Here is a 14,764-nt window from a genome sequence, read left to right as displayed (position 1 = left end):
CTGTGCCTTCCACAACGCCCTTGGACCGCTAAAGCAGGCTCTACCTATCCGTTTGGAAGCCCAGCTGTCTCTTCCTACGCTGCTGTACTTCAGTCTCTCTCCCCTGGGAGAATTGGAAGGACTCGGTCCAGCCCTTTTTATCGCAACTCTGGGCCTTCCCCCGCCCGCAGCCGGGGCGGCCCCGCCAGGCGAGCGGCCCAAAACGGGTAGAAACAAGACCAAACCCAAGCGCTTCGACAGATGACGTTCAGTTGTATTTTCAGTCTATCAATACACATTTGTTTAGCAAACACAACCCGAGTGGGAAGGAGAGCAGTCGCTAGCGGAAGCAAGGAGGGAGAGCTGTCRAATCCAGCAGCCTTCACGGAAGGAGCAGTCCCCGTTCACACCGGCACCGCTGGAAGCGGGGGCGCACAGAGACCCGCGCCCACGTCGGAAAGGGAAACTCTCATTTTGTCTGTTAGTTCAGCCAGAGACACGATKCAGGGAAACATTCCCAGAACTGTGAATTTTGACGCTGTTTTTTTTTCTCATTTCCCCGAGTGTCAGGAAGGGGTCAGGTAAGTCAGAACTATTTACATCTACGCGATTTCATGAAAACACACTGGGAGGTTAAAAACAGAATAATCACCAAGACTTGAAAACACAACAGTAAAACAGGCCAAAGAAAGACCCAAAGAGGATCGTTGCATTCAGCTGTCAGTTTACGTTTTGTGGGTCTGTTCCACTCTGGTTTACCCCAGTTTAACTGGATTTACCCCAGTTTAACGTTTAAACTGATTCACCGCCACGGTGTCGTGCTCCTGGCTTGAACCTTGATTCCGACAAGGTCTTGATTTCGGCAGGGTTGCAGTGACACCGAAGAGACTGCCCATTTGAATCAGCTTTGCAGAACCAGGGCTGTGAAAGGCTGTGCAAATGCAAAACGGCCTTGCAGGCCCCCCCAGGAGACGCCAGCCTCTGCCCCCTCCCCGGTTCAGGGGCGCCTGCAGCAGCTCTGCAGCTGAGCAAGGTGGGTCGGTTTAGACCTGCGTGGATCTGGGTCTTTCCGTGTGGCAGGAGGAAAAGGAAATTGCACTCATCAGAAGGATCATCCAGACGTTTCCTTTCTATGGCCCGCAAGGGCAGCTTCTGTGTGTAAGTTATACAACCCACAGCATGTTCACTACAAATGCACAGAAGAATTTATTACACGGAAAGAACAACAGCAAGCCAAGACTGAGTTTGATTGTACATGGATGTGTGCTTGGAAGAAATAAAGATACCATGAATTATGACCATCAAAACCCTCACTGAGGTCTCCCCCAGGCAAAAGCACCAGGACGGTTCTCAAATGTGATCAAAAGAAATTAAAAAAAGAGTGTTTGTGTTTTAATCCAGCAAAGCTCACATCAAGCCAGGCAACTTTACTGGCAGCTGCCTTGGATGAGAGACGTGTTTGCCTGGCACGGGCCTGCGGAGGTTTTCTCCCTGCACGCACTTTCACTGGCAAAAGTGAAGCCCAACTTCATAATACCAAGAGACCGTTCATGCGATGGCCTTGGTGAAAACACCCCTCCTTAGGATGAGGAGTGACGAATGCACTTGCTTGCTTGGGGACAACCGCCCTTTCTGCACGGGCCCACCGCAGAGAAGATCACGCTGCAAAGACGCCGCCTCTGCACGTGCCCACCCGCAGCAGGTTGAGCCTGAGAGACCAGGGGCCGAGCTGAGCGCTTCAGCTGCCGTGGAACACTACAGCATTTCTTCTACAAATCACATTTTGGAAAGGTCTAAAATAGGATGACATTTTATCTCTTTTTTTAAGCTATGCATCAATTCCCTACTAAAAGTTTTATCCAACCCAAACTCTATACAATAAAATATATATATTAAAATATCACAATATTTAAAGATATATAAAGATGTGGTAATGACTGAATTCTCAGAGTGGCACCTATTAAGGAATACATAAAAAAAAAWTAAAAGACTTTACTCAGGTTGAACTACAAAAAAAGAAAAAAGCAGAGCCTGGGAGAAATCTCTCATTTCTTACAGTTTTAAGAAGTAAAATCCACAAGAAACAGCTGTTTCGGGGCCTGCTAGTACTCGAACGCACATCGCTCGCTGCAGTACCGTACACGCGTCAGCCACTCCTCCGCAGCCCGGTGAACGCATCAGAAGTAAAAACGCTGCGGTACTAAGTAGTGATTGCTTAGGTACGGAAATAAGTTCTCTCAGGGYGGTCGACCTCACCCTTACAGCGGCTTCTTAACGTAAGAAAGGAAACTGCAGCCGGCGGGCGACCCCAGGGAGGCCGGGGGCACTCGGAGGAGGGCGCCAGCGGCCGCAGGCACCCGGCGCTGCCGGCCCTGCGCACCGAGGGCGGTGCGGGATCGGGAGCAGCGCCCACCCCAGGACCCTGGCTGCACCCGAGGGACACTGCCGACAGCGCGGACGAGCCCCAAAGCCACGTTTCAGGAGGCATCAAACCCGGCGGTCATCGCGGGGCGCTCCGAGCCGCGCCGGCCGTGGGTGGGTTTTTCCTAAAGCAGCCTGGGAGAGGGGGGTTTAGTGCCACCGGAGTGCCGAAGCCCCCCCATGTGGCTGCGACCCCAAAGGATCACGCAAGGGGAGTCCAGTGATTGTAGCATCATTGCTAGCACGGGACGGGGACGGTGAGAGCACTTGGAAGACGACAGGAGTCACAGGCAGCTTCACGCGGGCCGTGCCGCGGCTGCACGCTGCCTTTCCGATGCTGAACGTGGATCTACGGCCTCTACCGATTCCCTGGCAGGCTCCAAGTGTTGAAAGTTAGCAGCACTGTTCAAACCAAAAGAGCTAAAAACATATCAAGAGATAAAAAGCTGCAAACTAGCTAGCACTAGCAAGAAATACCAAGACACCTTTGATCTTGGCATGGCGCATTGCCCTGGCTCAGCAGCAGGTGAGCCCAGGTCAGTCTTTTAAGGGAAATAATCAGGGGAACATACTTCTCTACTTACAGTGCACCAGCCAAAAGCCTCAACCCCCAGACCAATCAAGATTATCACCGAAAATGCTGCGCGTGCACTTCCAACCGGCTAACCAGGGCACAGCTTCTCCAAGCATGAAAGCGCGTAAGTCACAGCTGCACCTCCAAAACCGCGCGAGCTGTAGGAAGCGGCTGAAATCTCAGCTGCCCTGGAGGAACGTTCGGTTGTTACTCTCTCAGGTGACGCGGCGTACAAGACTACTTGGTGCCTATTGATGTCTAAGATACAGAAGACAATCAGCTAAAATGGAAGAGATGGTGCCAGCCGTATTTTAGAGTTAGCTTGAGGAACACCGTGTTTCTTTTCCAGTTGAAAACAAGTAAGACTGTTGGAAGTTCAAACAAAGGAAAAAAGAAACTTCCCTATGAATGCCTCTCCCCTTTTTTTTAAAGCTAAAGTAAATAAAAGTTCATCTGGTCTTTTCACAGAAGAGCATTGAGCACATTGAGGAACGCTGAGTTGAGGACCACATCTGCAGTCCAGCTAGCCAAGGGATTCCTCTCGGCAGCACTCGGGCAGGGGAGTTCAGCTTCCCACTTCCACAGACCGGACTCTCTCGTTAGGTATTTCTGCTCTCTGCGTGTTCGACACGGCATTCCCACCCTCTCGGGCACACAGCTCTGAAGCTCACAGTTGGGATACTAGGAGGACATGAAATCGAGAGACACAGGGGACGGAGCCAACCAAGCACCAACCGAGCAACGTCCTCCTCACCCAGGAGTGGCCGTGTTTTGCCTGGGGATGAACTGCATGCGTGGCTGCTTCACCACCCAGCAAGATGCAAAATAGTTTCTGAAACTGTCTTACACAAATGCAAAACATGACTGGAAGCATTAAGTTTTGCCTGTACTTGGGAAGACGTGTTCTGCACGACTGATTGTGGCCAGCCTAGTAACAAAGCAGATCACAGAGACCAGCTCTCCCTTTCCGCCACCCAAACTACATAGTGGAAAAAAAAGATGCAAACTCAGTTTGAGCACAGCTGGCCTGACATTTCAGCTCTCCCTTCTTCTAAATAGGGAGAAAAAGGAATGGAAAGAAAAGTCTATGTATTTAATGCACTATAAATGCATGGGTAAAGGATCAAAAGCACAGAGCTGAACCTGGCCAGGCTAGCTTTTGAGTTTCTGTTCCCTGTCACACATAGCACCTCACCTTCCTTCAGCAAGGAAGATCTAAGGCTTCAGTTTAAAACTTGTTTCTCTCTTGGAGAAAGCCTTCCAGCAGTTTAAACAAATTGATGTACTACGTGTCTGTAAAAGCCAGAAAACTGGCAATTGCTGACACCTTTAGCTCTACCAAGACTGCCCTTTGCTAAGATCTACATAGCACCATGCTGCGTATTGTGAGGACTGCTGATTGCTCTAGCTGTAGTAAAAACATTTCTCCCTGCCAAGAGGGGAGAAGAGACCAAAATACTGATTCTGATAAAAGATTGCTAGTCTGTTCCTGAAACAGAAATGAAACATCTACTCTTGACAAGCTGTGATCATAGGAATGCCCAAGACAGGATCAAGCAGCACTTCCCAACAACGCCAGAGCTGTGAGAAGCGTCCCGGCAGACCACGAACAGGATGAGATGAGGGGGCTCCAGCAAACAAATGCACCGGTACCTGAAAGCTCTAGAAAGCACGCGCGTCCCGCAGCTCCTGCGTAGCCACATCACAATTACTGTACATTACAACTACACTGGCAGTAGTAATAATATGTATTAGGATGTGTTTCCCTTCCTAGGAAGCAGCCTGTATCCTTTGGGTGCTCAGAAATTGTAGTAACTTCTTCAGAGAATAAACTTCTCATGTGTCATAATTTCCAAGTCTTTTTTGATCCTCTCCTTTGCTAGTGTCAATTTGCTTGAAGTTCCTCCACCAAAATCCTTATGAAAGGCACATTAGTTTGGCAGAGATTTCTTTGCCTCCCTTCGCGGAAAAAAAAAAAAAAAAAATCCTGAAATCCTATACTGTTCATCAACTTGTTTTTAGAGAACTGGACTTTAAAGCATAAAGCAGTCTCAATCTTCCTAAGTCCAAACCTCCATTGGCACCATGGATTCTTTTGTTCCAACAGATGGAAGCAAGTATTCTTCCTCCAGAAAACGAAAGGGGAATTGTACTAGAAACCCACGAATCTTTTTCAATTCTTCTGCTGCTTTCACAGGATCGTCATTTGCTAATTTTGGTTTGTTGATGAAATCACGCAGTTGGGCTAAGTTATTCACCTGGTCACTGGGAAGACATCGGAAAACCTGATCAAAACAGAAAGCAGAGGTATGTCAGAGCAGGGGAAATACTGCAATATACAGTTCCCAAGAAGAACTCAGAATATTACGTAAACATTAGTGGAAGCGACTCAGTTAACAGTCTGGAGAATGGAGAAGGAGAAGATATGCACAAATCCATCAAACAGTTAAGAGCATGAAGAGGAGAAGCTCCAGGGCTTTTTCTGATCACTTCAAAAGGATTACTGGAAAACAGAAGCAACTGGTTTACTTCTACTCCATTTACTCTGTGGCCAGCTAGAAGAAGTAAACCTGGAGTAATTCACCGGAGCTACAGCTGACATAAGTAAAAAGAGAAACCTTGCTCCTCCTTGGGCTGCCACCATTATTTGAGGACACACGAACTCCAGTCCAATTTCTCGTTTGCAGCTTGTGTGTTTCACTGATACTATATTTTCTCTCAAAACATCTCTGACCAGCTCCAGGATCTGAACCCACTTCCCATTCCCATCCCCTCTTGCCACCAAACACAAGCCGCTGCTTCTCCCAATTACATCTCTTGAGAACAAGGAAGCTGGAAGGAGAATGGGAAAAGGAGCCGTTACGCTTCACCTTATCGAAGATGGTGGCATTGCGGGCTGCTGTCGCAATCCACACCTCCTTGAAGAATTTGTCACAGACAGGATCCTGGTGGTCTGCACTGAGATCAGAGCCACCAAGTACAACCCTGGAAAGAGAAGATAAAAGACTGTGCCAACAGAAGCCGAGACAGCAGGAACATTATTCTCGTCCTCCACTCCTTCAGAAGGAAAACAAGAAAAGCTGCTAAGAGAACGCCAGAGGCAGCTACTAAATTACCTTACCTCAAAAACATCCCAAAGTTGAGGCTAATACTGAAGGGCTGTGTTATTACTTTTATTATTACTTGTTTGCAATAGTGCCTAGAGTTTCCAGCCTTTCTGCACTAGGTCACGTGCAGACACTCCCGAGAGYGGCCAACATCACCCGTCAGGGACTGAAAAGCTACCCCTCAAGAGGACAGCTGGTTTTCCAAAGCCAAATAGAGGACAGGATTAAAATCAATCTATTTGAAGTGTGAGGAAGCCATTGCCTTGGGAGCTGAGCATGGACCTAATGAGCTCAACACCTTGCAGGCCCCCCCTCCAAACTCCACTCACTCCACCTCCCCCCCCCCACCGAAACACCAGGAAAGAGAAACTTTCCTTGTGAACTGCCAATAAACATCACTGGGTGCTCTGGGAATGCCTTTCCTGCTCCTTGCTCCCCCTCTGATAGCCTGTCAGCCTTAAAGCTGCCTTACTGCCTCCTTTCCTTCTGCTTAATATCTGTCCAGATGGGAAATAGGAGGGGGAGAAAAAGGTCTTAATGAAAAAACGCCTGTGTTGTGGGCCAGATGGTTGCTCTGAGTGAACRAACTTCCATTAAAAAGAGAGACACCACCACCCAAAATTGAGAGAGTGTGAAAACAGGATCTGGAGGCAAAATATCACTGTCTTGTTTATGAGCTCTCTTAGTTAAGTGCTTGAGTAAAATGATTTATAAGCCAAACCGGTGCTGAGCTGAGGAACGGGAGCACATGAGAAACGCTGGCTCCAGGCAACAGTAAAACACTCTGGCCTAACTYGAGGCCAGGCAAAGCTAAATTTAAGCAAGCATCTGAAGCTCCATTGATTTTAAAGGCTTTGACTCCTTTCACCAGGCGTAAATCTGAGCAAGCCCTGCACAGAAAACCACGAGGCCCAAGAGCGCTCGGGCAGCTGGGGAGAGCACTGCTGCTGTGTGGTCTTGGTGCTCCCTGCGGCGTTCAGGAATTGCCCCGGGCCGTACCTAAAGCACTGAAGGCGGAGAGACTGAGCAAACTTTCCAGCGCTGTAGGGCTCTCCGTCCATCATGGAAGGGGTGGTTTCCGTGTCCTGCACAATGATTGCTATTTCACTGTCCCGCTTCCCAAGCATGCTGCGGTCGTTGATGTTAGCAGAGCCTTGAGAGGAAGAAAACAAAGCAACTACAATAAACCACAGTAGCAGACGTCCAGGCCCCAGAGATCACCCCAGCCCCTAGGCAAGGGCCGTCGGTATTCCAGGGCCTGGGATTTTGAGACCCTCGGTGCAAAGGCACATCCCAGACACCTGTAGGTGCGTGACTCTACATCAAAGGAAGCATCACTTCAGCTCTCCTCCACACTTATGCTCCACACCACCACCAGCCACCCCCCGTCGCTCCACTGGACTGTTCGCTCTGCTGCATCCTTCGTCTGTGCGCGGGACATGTGCATGCGCTTAGCTAGGTAAAGTTAGGCCACCCCCATTCAACTGCCCCCCACGACTTCAAGTGACAAAGCCCAAGGAGAGTGCAGAGGTTGACAGTCTCTTCCTCCGCCAGTAGAAGGCAGYGGGCCAGATTGGGTTACTTCCATTTATTTCTGAAAATGGAGAAAATCAATGCATGTATCTCGTGAGCACCCCCCATTTCATGCTCATTCGTGACACGGTTTCGGCTGCTCAGGAGTGAGGGTTTTGGGATGAAGGTCTGTCAGAGCTGACCCCTTACCAGAGGCACCTCCTGAGAGAGGGAAACAAACTCCCGGAGAGCCAGGATGAGGATAAAACACTCATCCTCACAGGCTTCAGAAGCTCCAGGGCTTGAGAGAAGGTTAAATTACGGTCAAGCTAATGCCAACRTTTTGAAAAGTTTAATTTCTCTGTAACTCCCCAGGTGCTTTTGCTGAATGATACCACAGCTTTCAAAGGTCTTAACTGCTTTTGGTTTGGATAATAAGTTAAGGGAGCAGSATGGGCTTTATGAGGACATCCTCTCAATCTCTAGTAATGTCAGGAGGGAAAACGTATCGTTTGTATTTGGAAGCTGGGAGGTTTTAAGAAGGAGGATTTAGGAAGAAAAAAAAACCATTTCCATCTACGCTGCACCACGGCAGGGGGCAGGTTCTCGCTCGCGGTGCTTTAACCTTCCCTCTCACTACACAGCAGATTCCCCTGCAYGGGGGCCGAATCAGTACTTCGCTTGCACGCACTCAACCTCCTTCTTAGGCGGAAAAGTGAAGCGGYGTCAAGCAATCAGATCAAAGTCCTAACCAGTCCACCGGCAGGAAACTATCCCAGGGAACTTTACCTGCGACAGTTTTGTGCCTATCCAAGGTGCCAGCCTCCGGGCTGCCGCTGTGTTGTGGCAGCTTTTCTCTGGGGGGGGTTGCACTTCCTCAGGAGCGCCAGCGCTCGCTGGGAACGCGCCGGGGAAGCGCTGCCCGCGGCGCCCACGGCCCCGCAACGCGCACTGCCCGGGGCAGCTGCGCCCAGCCCGCGGGCCAGCAGCGCTCGCACGCTCCGCATCGCCTTACCCCTTCCTGGGGTTCACACAACGTAAAAAACTGGTTCTCAGGCTTATAAGCATGAAGAATAATAACAGAGAGCGCTCTGAGACCACCRCAGCTGCAACACTTCCATTGCTGCTATAGTAATAAATCTATTTCTTGGCTGTTCTGCGCACTAGAGACCTGATCTGACCCCCGAGAGGATAACCAAAGGGCAAACCACCCCAGCCCTAACCACGAGGCGTCTTAGCCTGCAGGTCAGATTGCTTCTTTGAAGAASGGGAGTATTTTGATTCTTGCAAAATCTAGTATTAAATTGTTCTTTGGCAAAGTTCTCATTACTGATATTACAGATCAAAAAGGGTTTCTTTAAAGAAACAGGCTTAAATTCTGCTTTCCTATTGTAATGCAACTCAGARCCCATGCTCTCTCATCTTTGCTTTATCACCTCACAATAAATATGGTAACAGTCAGCTGAAAAGCTATCTATTACTTGTTATAACGTATTTCCCCATTCTTAAGGAATGGAGCTGATAGATGACACACGTTGTCCAAATCTTCCAAATTTTACGGCACATTCTGTTCTTTAAGGAGCAGATGACAAGTCTCACAAGTTTTACTGTTGAGCAGAGTTTGATACAAGACAGATGGACAAAATTCCCTCCACTGGGATTCTCTTAACAATTATACAGAGATTTAAAACAACAACAAAAAAATCCAAAAAGAAAAATCCAAATCATTTTCTCCCTCCTGCCTTCCCTCTTCATTAATCCATTTTTTTTTTAACTGCAAAACACTTCTCAAGGAAGAAATCATAACACAGAAAAAAAGCATGTCACTGCAGCTCCGTACATGCCGGAGAAGCTAAGGGAATACTTCAGGTATAATCACATGGTACAAAATCCTCCCGCAAACACCCTGCTTACCAATTATGACAGTGTTGTCATCAGCAATAAGCAATTTGCTGTGAACGTAGATGAGTTCAGTGACTAGYTTTCCTTCCAACTCTGCATATGTTCGAAGTCCACAGAATGATATGTAGTTTATCCATTTATCTCCAACTGAAAATTAAAGGAGAACAAAGTGAGATGGGATGAGGAAGGGGGAAGGACAGATGAAAGAGAAAAGATCCTCTTTATATAAAGCCCAGAATGAATAACACAGTTTACTTTTAACATCTTTCTTTAATGAACAGATAACAGGAGTAAGTCTCTTCAAAAATAGACTTAAAAAATGCCTGTGGGCTCTGTATGCTGCTCTGATCCACTGCCTGCTCAGATACTTCACCCTGGTGAAAGAATGACCCAAATCTCTCTTATTATGCAGCATGCCAGTGCTCACAACTGATACAAACATCTGAAAATAACTGGACTRTGCGACTCTTCCCACAGGATCTGCAGAGAGGGGGTTATAAGCAGGTGTTTTGTCTATGCACAGTATGGAAAATATGTCCTGGCGTGCACTGTCTACAGTTCAGATTAATACAAAAAATTAGAACTAATGAAGCGTTACGYACGCCTCTTGCATTTATGCTATGTGTTTTTCATGGTGCTCTGATTTCTATCAGGGGAAATTCAAGCAGGCAGACTCGTGAGAGAGCAGCTCGAGAAACAGCATTACGACGAGGCAGGTTTTTCCTCCGTGCGTTCCCTGAACGGCAGGAACGGTTCCAGGACGGGGTTTACTGGGCCGGAGGGGGGACGGGGGTCGGCAGCTCCCCGGCGATGCCTCCCTCCAGGACGAGGGACCTGTCTGCTACAACAAACGCGACACGCAACACGAGTTGTGCCCGGGCAGGAGCTGCAGACGGGGCCTTGCTAGGTATTTTGTACTGGTATTTTGYACGAAGCAGAGCTGCTTTCGGTGAGTCTCTGCCCTTCTTTTGGGGGTGCCGCAACTGCCGCATTCCCGGCTATTGCGGTTTATATWATCCTGCCCTTGGAGGATCTGATTTATATCGTACAGATCCATCTACCCCGCAGCGGTGTCCCAAGACTAAAACCAGCCTACAGGAGAGGACTAGAGCTCTTACCCTCTGCCTTCAGCTGGCCCAGAATTGAATTTTCTCCTCTGCACATGGTCCTGGAAAGAAGGTAGGCAGCTGTTACCAACACCAGTGACTCGCAGCAACGACACGCTGAAGCAGCACTCGCTCGGCGAGGTAAAGCGCAAACCCAGGCTCACTCTCCATACTCCACGCCAGTAGAACGGCACTTCCAGGGCACGTATTTTTCCCAGACAAATGCTGACATGTAACAACTGCTCTTTTCTGGAAATATCACACACTAACCAACCTCCACGCGGGAAAGCACCTTTCTTCTAAAGCGTACAGCAATAACGAACGCGCCTGAGCCGCTCTTACACCAAGCGGGGGTCTCGGTGCGAAGCGGCATCAMGCAAAAAGAAAGGGAAAACAAGGGAAACAAATATATTTTGCAGCTTTTTGATAAAYATAGGGAGCAGCTCAGGAATCAGGAATCGGTGCTTTTGTACAGGCCCGCAGAGGTGAGAGGGGGCTGGAAGGGCACAGCGGGGCTGGGGAGTTTTTGCCCTGTGTCTATTTAAACATCCCCCAGCAGAGGGCACCGCGTCTTGCTGCCGGCAGCCCCGCTCTGGCTGTGCTCTCCTAGTAAGAGACACGTATTAAACCACCACGATCACCATCTGTTTTCTGCTGCTGTGTCCAAAAGCTAGGGAAATAGAAACATGCATTCCCACTATTACCAAAGATCAGAAAAAATGACACTGTTTTTTCCTGTTTTAGACAATCCCAGCGTTTGTATCACGGGGAAGTGCCACGTGCGTAACTCAGATCTGCTCAGAAGGTGGGCTGCGGGCCTCAGAGGCAGCTCGAACGCAACCCCAGCTTAAGGTCACTGCTGCAAAATGAATACAGCAACGCACAAAACCACGAGGGAAGCAAATAAACAAGTTCAAAAAAGCGAAAACTATATAAAGAGACAGTGTGGACAAGKCCTAACACAAGGATCGCAGCTGGAGCCGCGCACCGGCCGCAGCAGCGCAGAGGGGCCCGGGAAGGTCTCCGGCSACCTCGCCGGGCGCAGGACCACATACGCTACCTGTAATTGAAGTGCATTATGGCCTGCAGCGCATTCCCGCCGCCAGTCGAAATATCTCCTTCAAATCCAGGCAACAGCGGGATCACCACATACACTCGGAAACGTTTGTTTTCCCTAAAACAACAGTTTGGGGAGAGCATTAGTTTGCAAATTCTATTTCTTTGTATAACGTAAAATCGCAATGGTTTCAGTTTCTCTGGACTGACTCGCTTGGTTTCTGCTACTATGCAGATTCTACGGCGGCAAAGCGTGGGATGTACTTCCAGTTTTAGATCTTCATCACCTGTAATCAGTACTTTAGCAAAACGTTTAGATGATCACGGAGAGAAGAAATAATTTACTGTCAACCAAGGACAAAAAAGAGAAGCTAAAGGAAAAGAAACACGCTTTCACCGAAGTGCAAGGACAGGCTAGTCATCTGGCACGCTGCATCTGCCACTGCGGAAGCTCATCCGAGCACCTCAATCGCGCCGCCTCGCCGAGGCTGCCGCACGCCGATGGTACGGTGTTGTRCAGAGCACAGCCCAAATCACAGAGCTGCTGCGGGCAGAGAAACAAAAGCTCGTCGGAAGGTCCTGCTACACTCCGGTTTTCAGAAATCAGAAGCACCAGAAGAGATGGGAAAAAAAAAAAAACCCGAGGACATAAGTAAAACATTGACTATTCAGAAAGGCAAGTATTTGATTCATATATTACAATCTGCAAAAACTCAGTTTCATCTTTGTTCCCCGACGCCGAACAGTACCACAACTGTGAGCCAATTCTGGGTTACAACAGCTAAGACCACTGTGCGGTTTGGGCCTTTTCTTAAGGCACATTTCAGCATTTTCCTTGGCGACTGAAATGCCGGGCCACTTCTGCTCTCCTGCAGCTCTCAAGATGCCTCCGGGTGTCGGCACTCCCATCACCGTGCCGGGAGGATGAAAYTCCACGTAATGGTCCTGCCACTAGATGGCAAACACACTTTAACATGGACAAAACCGTTCAGCCGCCAGCCTGAAGATGAGCCGGTTTGCAATTTTTGTTAAACGTACTCCTGCCTCGTAAAATCCGTGCCTCTGGGTAAGAACAGAGGATTCGCGAAGAGCGGGGTCTCACCTGGTCCGGGAGTAAGACCTGTACTGAAGACCTATATTTATTCAATTCGAATTAGAGCCATAGTATACACTGTTACAAAGTTAATCCGACAGAATCAGTTAACCAACTCTTACCTATACCTGACAGCAGAGGACGCGGAAAGWCTCTGAAATGAAGACTGTTTGTACTATGTAAAAAACCACTAACAAAAGCATCCTACAAGAACAGTTTGTTTGTCTAAGCCCAGTATTTATTAAACTAATTAAAAATAGGTATTAAATACTAAATATTTTTCTAGTAAAGATTGAAAATATTTAGTCTAGAAGAGGGAGATGTGTATAACTTAGCTAAAGAACTTTATTTACACAGTTAAACGCCTGTGCCTCACCTGCTCTCTTTTCCCGTGACARTTTAGAAMRTATGCATTTCATACGAAACCATTARGTCTGAATTTCTTTTTAATCTTAGGCAACGCCAAGCACCTTGGGGCATGCAGACTGGCTTGAATCTCGTATTTAATGAAGAACCACCAACATCCTGCTGGCATAAAACTGGAATAATACGGAAGTGAATCAAGCACCACATGAGGAAATGGGTCACTGAAGAATTTGTATGACCCCCTTAATATTTTTATTGGACTTCTTGTTCCCTGGAGAGAAGGATACTCGGCACATAAACTTTATATAAGRGGAATATCTTAACAGATTACCTTCAGAATTTGCTGCTCCCTCACTAGCACTGCTAAAAGCAGGTAAGTCCAGAAAAGCTGCCCATGACAATCAGTCCTAAGGGCAAGGGCAAGTCACGTGAAGTGACCTTCCAGAGGAACGCTGACCTGCACGGAGCCACCACATCCGGCTGCCCACGGGGCTGCAACGCAGATACCAGCAGGGCCATTTCCAACTGCTCGGCTGCTGCACCTCATCCGTGAAGGGGGCAGCTCTGCTCAGATATACCTGTTCCATTCTTGATGCTTGCTCATCTTATCATCACAATATCTAATTCACGTGACACTGCTTTTACTTTGCTTAGCACCTTTCACAGCCTTGGAAGGACTCCTGATTTACCCTGGTTGATGACGTCCACCCTGCTTTTCATCCTCAGCATATTTCAACTATTTGTGCTGTGGATTGCTCCTCACAGATTACAAGACCAGAGTAACTCCACCCTGTTATTCTACTCTGCTGTTAATGGCACAGCAGATAACACCCATGCTCTCCCAGTTTCAAAAGCGCTCATCTTTCCACAGTGCCTCTGAGCAGAGCCTGTCTCACAGCAGTTTGCATGGTTTTCCAGACCGTACCTGAACGGCTGTGTCTGAAAGGCCGGAGTTACTGTCTCAGGTTGGTCTCTTTTACACAAGCTGCAACTTCCAAGCTCAATGGCCAAAGAGAAGGAAATCTGTGTAGGTCGAGAGCGCTCTACCTCCTCGGCACCTCTGAGAAAGGAGCCCCTSCATAGCTCTGGACAACTACAGTATGGAAAAATCTAATAATTTCAAGAAACTTATCCAGATACAGTGAAAAAGCAAAAGAGAAATGAAAGAAATAAGTTTAAAAAGTTTTCTGCACATTAGCCCAGCAAGACCTGGATAGTGGTTTAAAACWTGACATACTCATATCTCAAAGGCTGACTCTGGAAGAGCAGCCTTAAGTAAAGCAGTGTAGGGTCACAGTGAAGACAAGGCACTACCTGTGATGATAATGTTATCATGGGGCTAGGCAGTCTCAAGTAAAAGGAGTGTCCAAAACATCTGGATTGATCCATCTAGGAACTAACTACAGTCCCCTTGCACTGTCTGGAGGCTGCAATTCCTGCACTTACCAGAAAAAGGTTGGTTGAACAGTAACAGCTGAACTCTATAGTCAAATCCTCAAAATGCATTTGCTTCAGCTATTTAAAAGCAATTTTCTGTACAGGCAATTTAAATAACCCATATATTTCAGTTCAACCATTTCAGCCATTAACTTGCTTTACTGCTCAGTTCAAGACTGGCAGGCTGTGAAACAACGGTGTGTTTCAATGA

General features: G+C 47.9%; 1 protein-coding gene across 2 annotated transcripts in view; it reads right to left on the bottom strand.

Moving 5' to 3' along the window:
* Window positions 1-232: 232 nt before the first annotated feature.
* Window positions 233-14,764, bottom strand: part of PLD1 (phospholipase D1) — a 72,867-nt gene continuing 58,335 nt past the window's right edge. For both annotated transcript variants that reach the window (XM_085322303.1, XM_085322304.1), the window contains 6 exons: window positions 11,662-11,775; window positions 10,614-10,663; window positions 9,508-9,642; window positions 7,081-7,234; window positions 5,845-5,959; window positions 233-5,259 (listed from right to left, as the gene is read on the bottom strand). In XM_085322303.1, coding sequence (XP_085178429.1) covers window positions 5,035-5,259; window positions 5,845-5,959; window positions 7,081-7,234; window positions 9,508-9,642; window positions 10,614-10,663; window positions 11,662-11,775 — 793 coding nt within the window. In that variant the 3' untranslated portion in view covers window positions 233-5,034. The remainder of the gene's footprint in view (window positions 5,260-5,844; window positions 5,960-7,080; window positions 7,235-9,507; window positions 9,643-10,613; window positions 10,664-11,661; window positions 11,776-14,764) is intronic.

This window comes from Rhea americana, unplaced genomic scaffold, assembly GCF_003343005.1.
Source record: "Rhea americana isolate MKP2758 unplaced genomic scaffold, rheAme1 scaffold_76, whole genome shotgun sequence".
Classification (NCBI taxonomy): domain Eukaryota; kingdom Metazoa; phylum Chordata; class Aves; order Rheiformes; family Rheidae; genus Rhea; species Rhea americana.
Note: the sequence above shows the minus strand (reverse complement) of the source record. Positions and strands in the feature narration are given on the sequence as shown.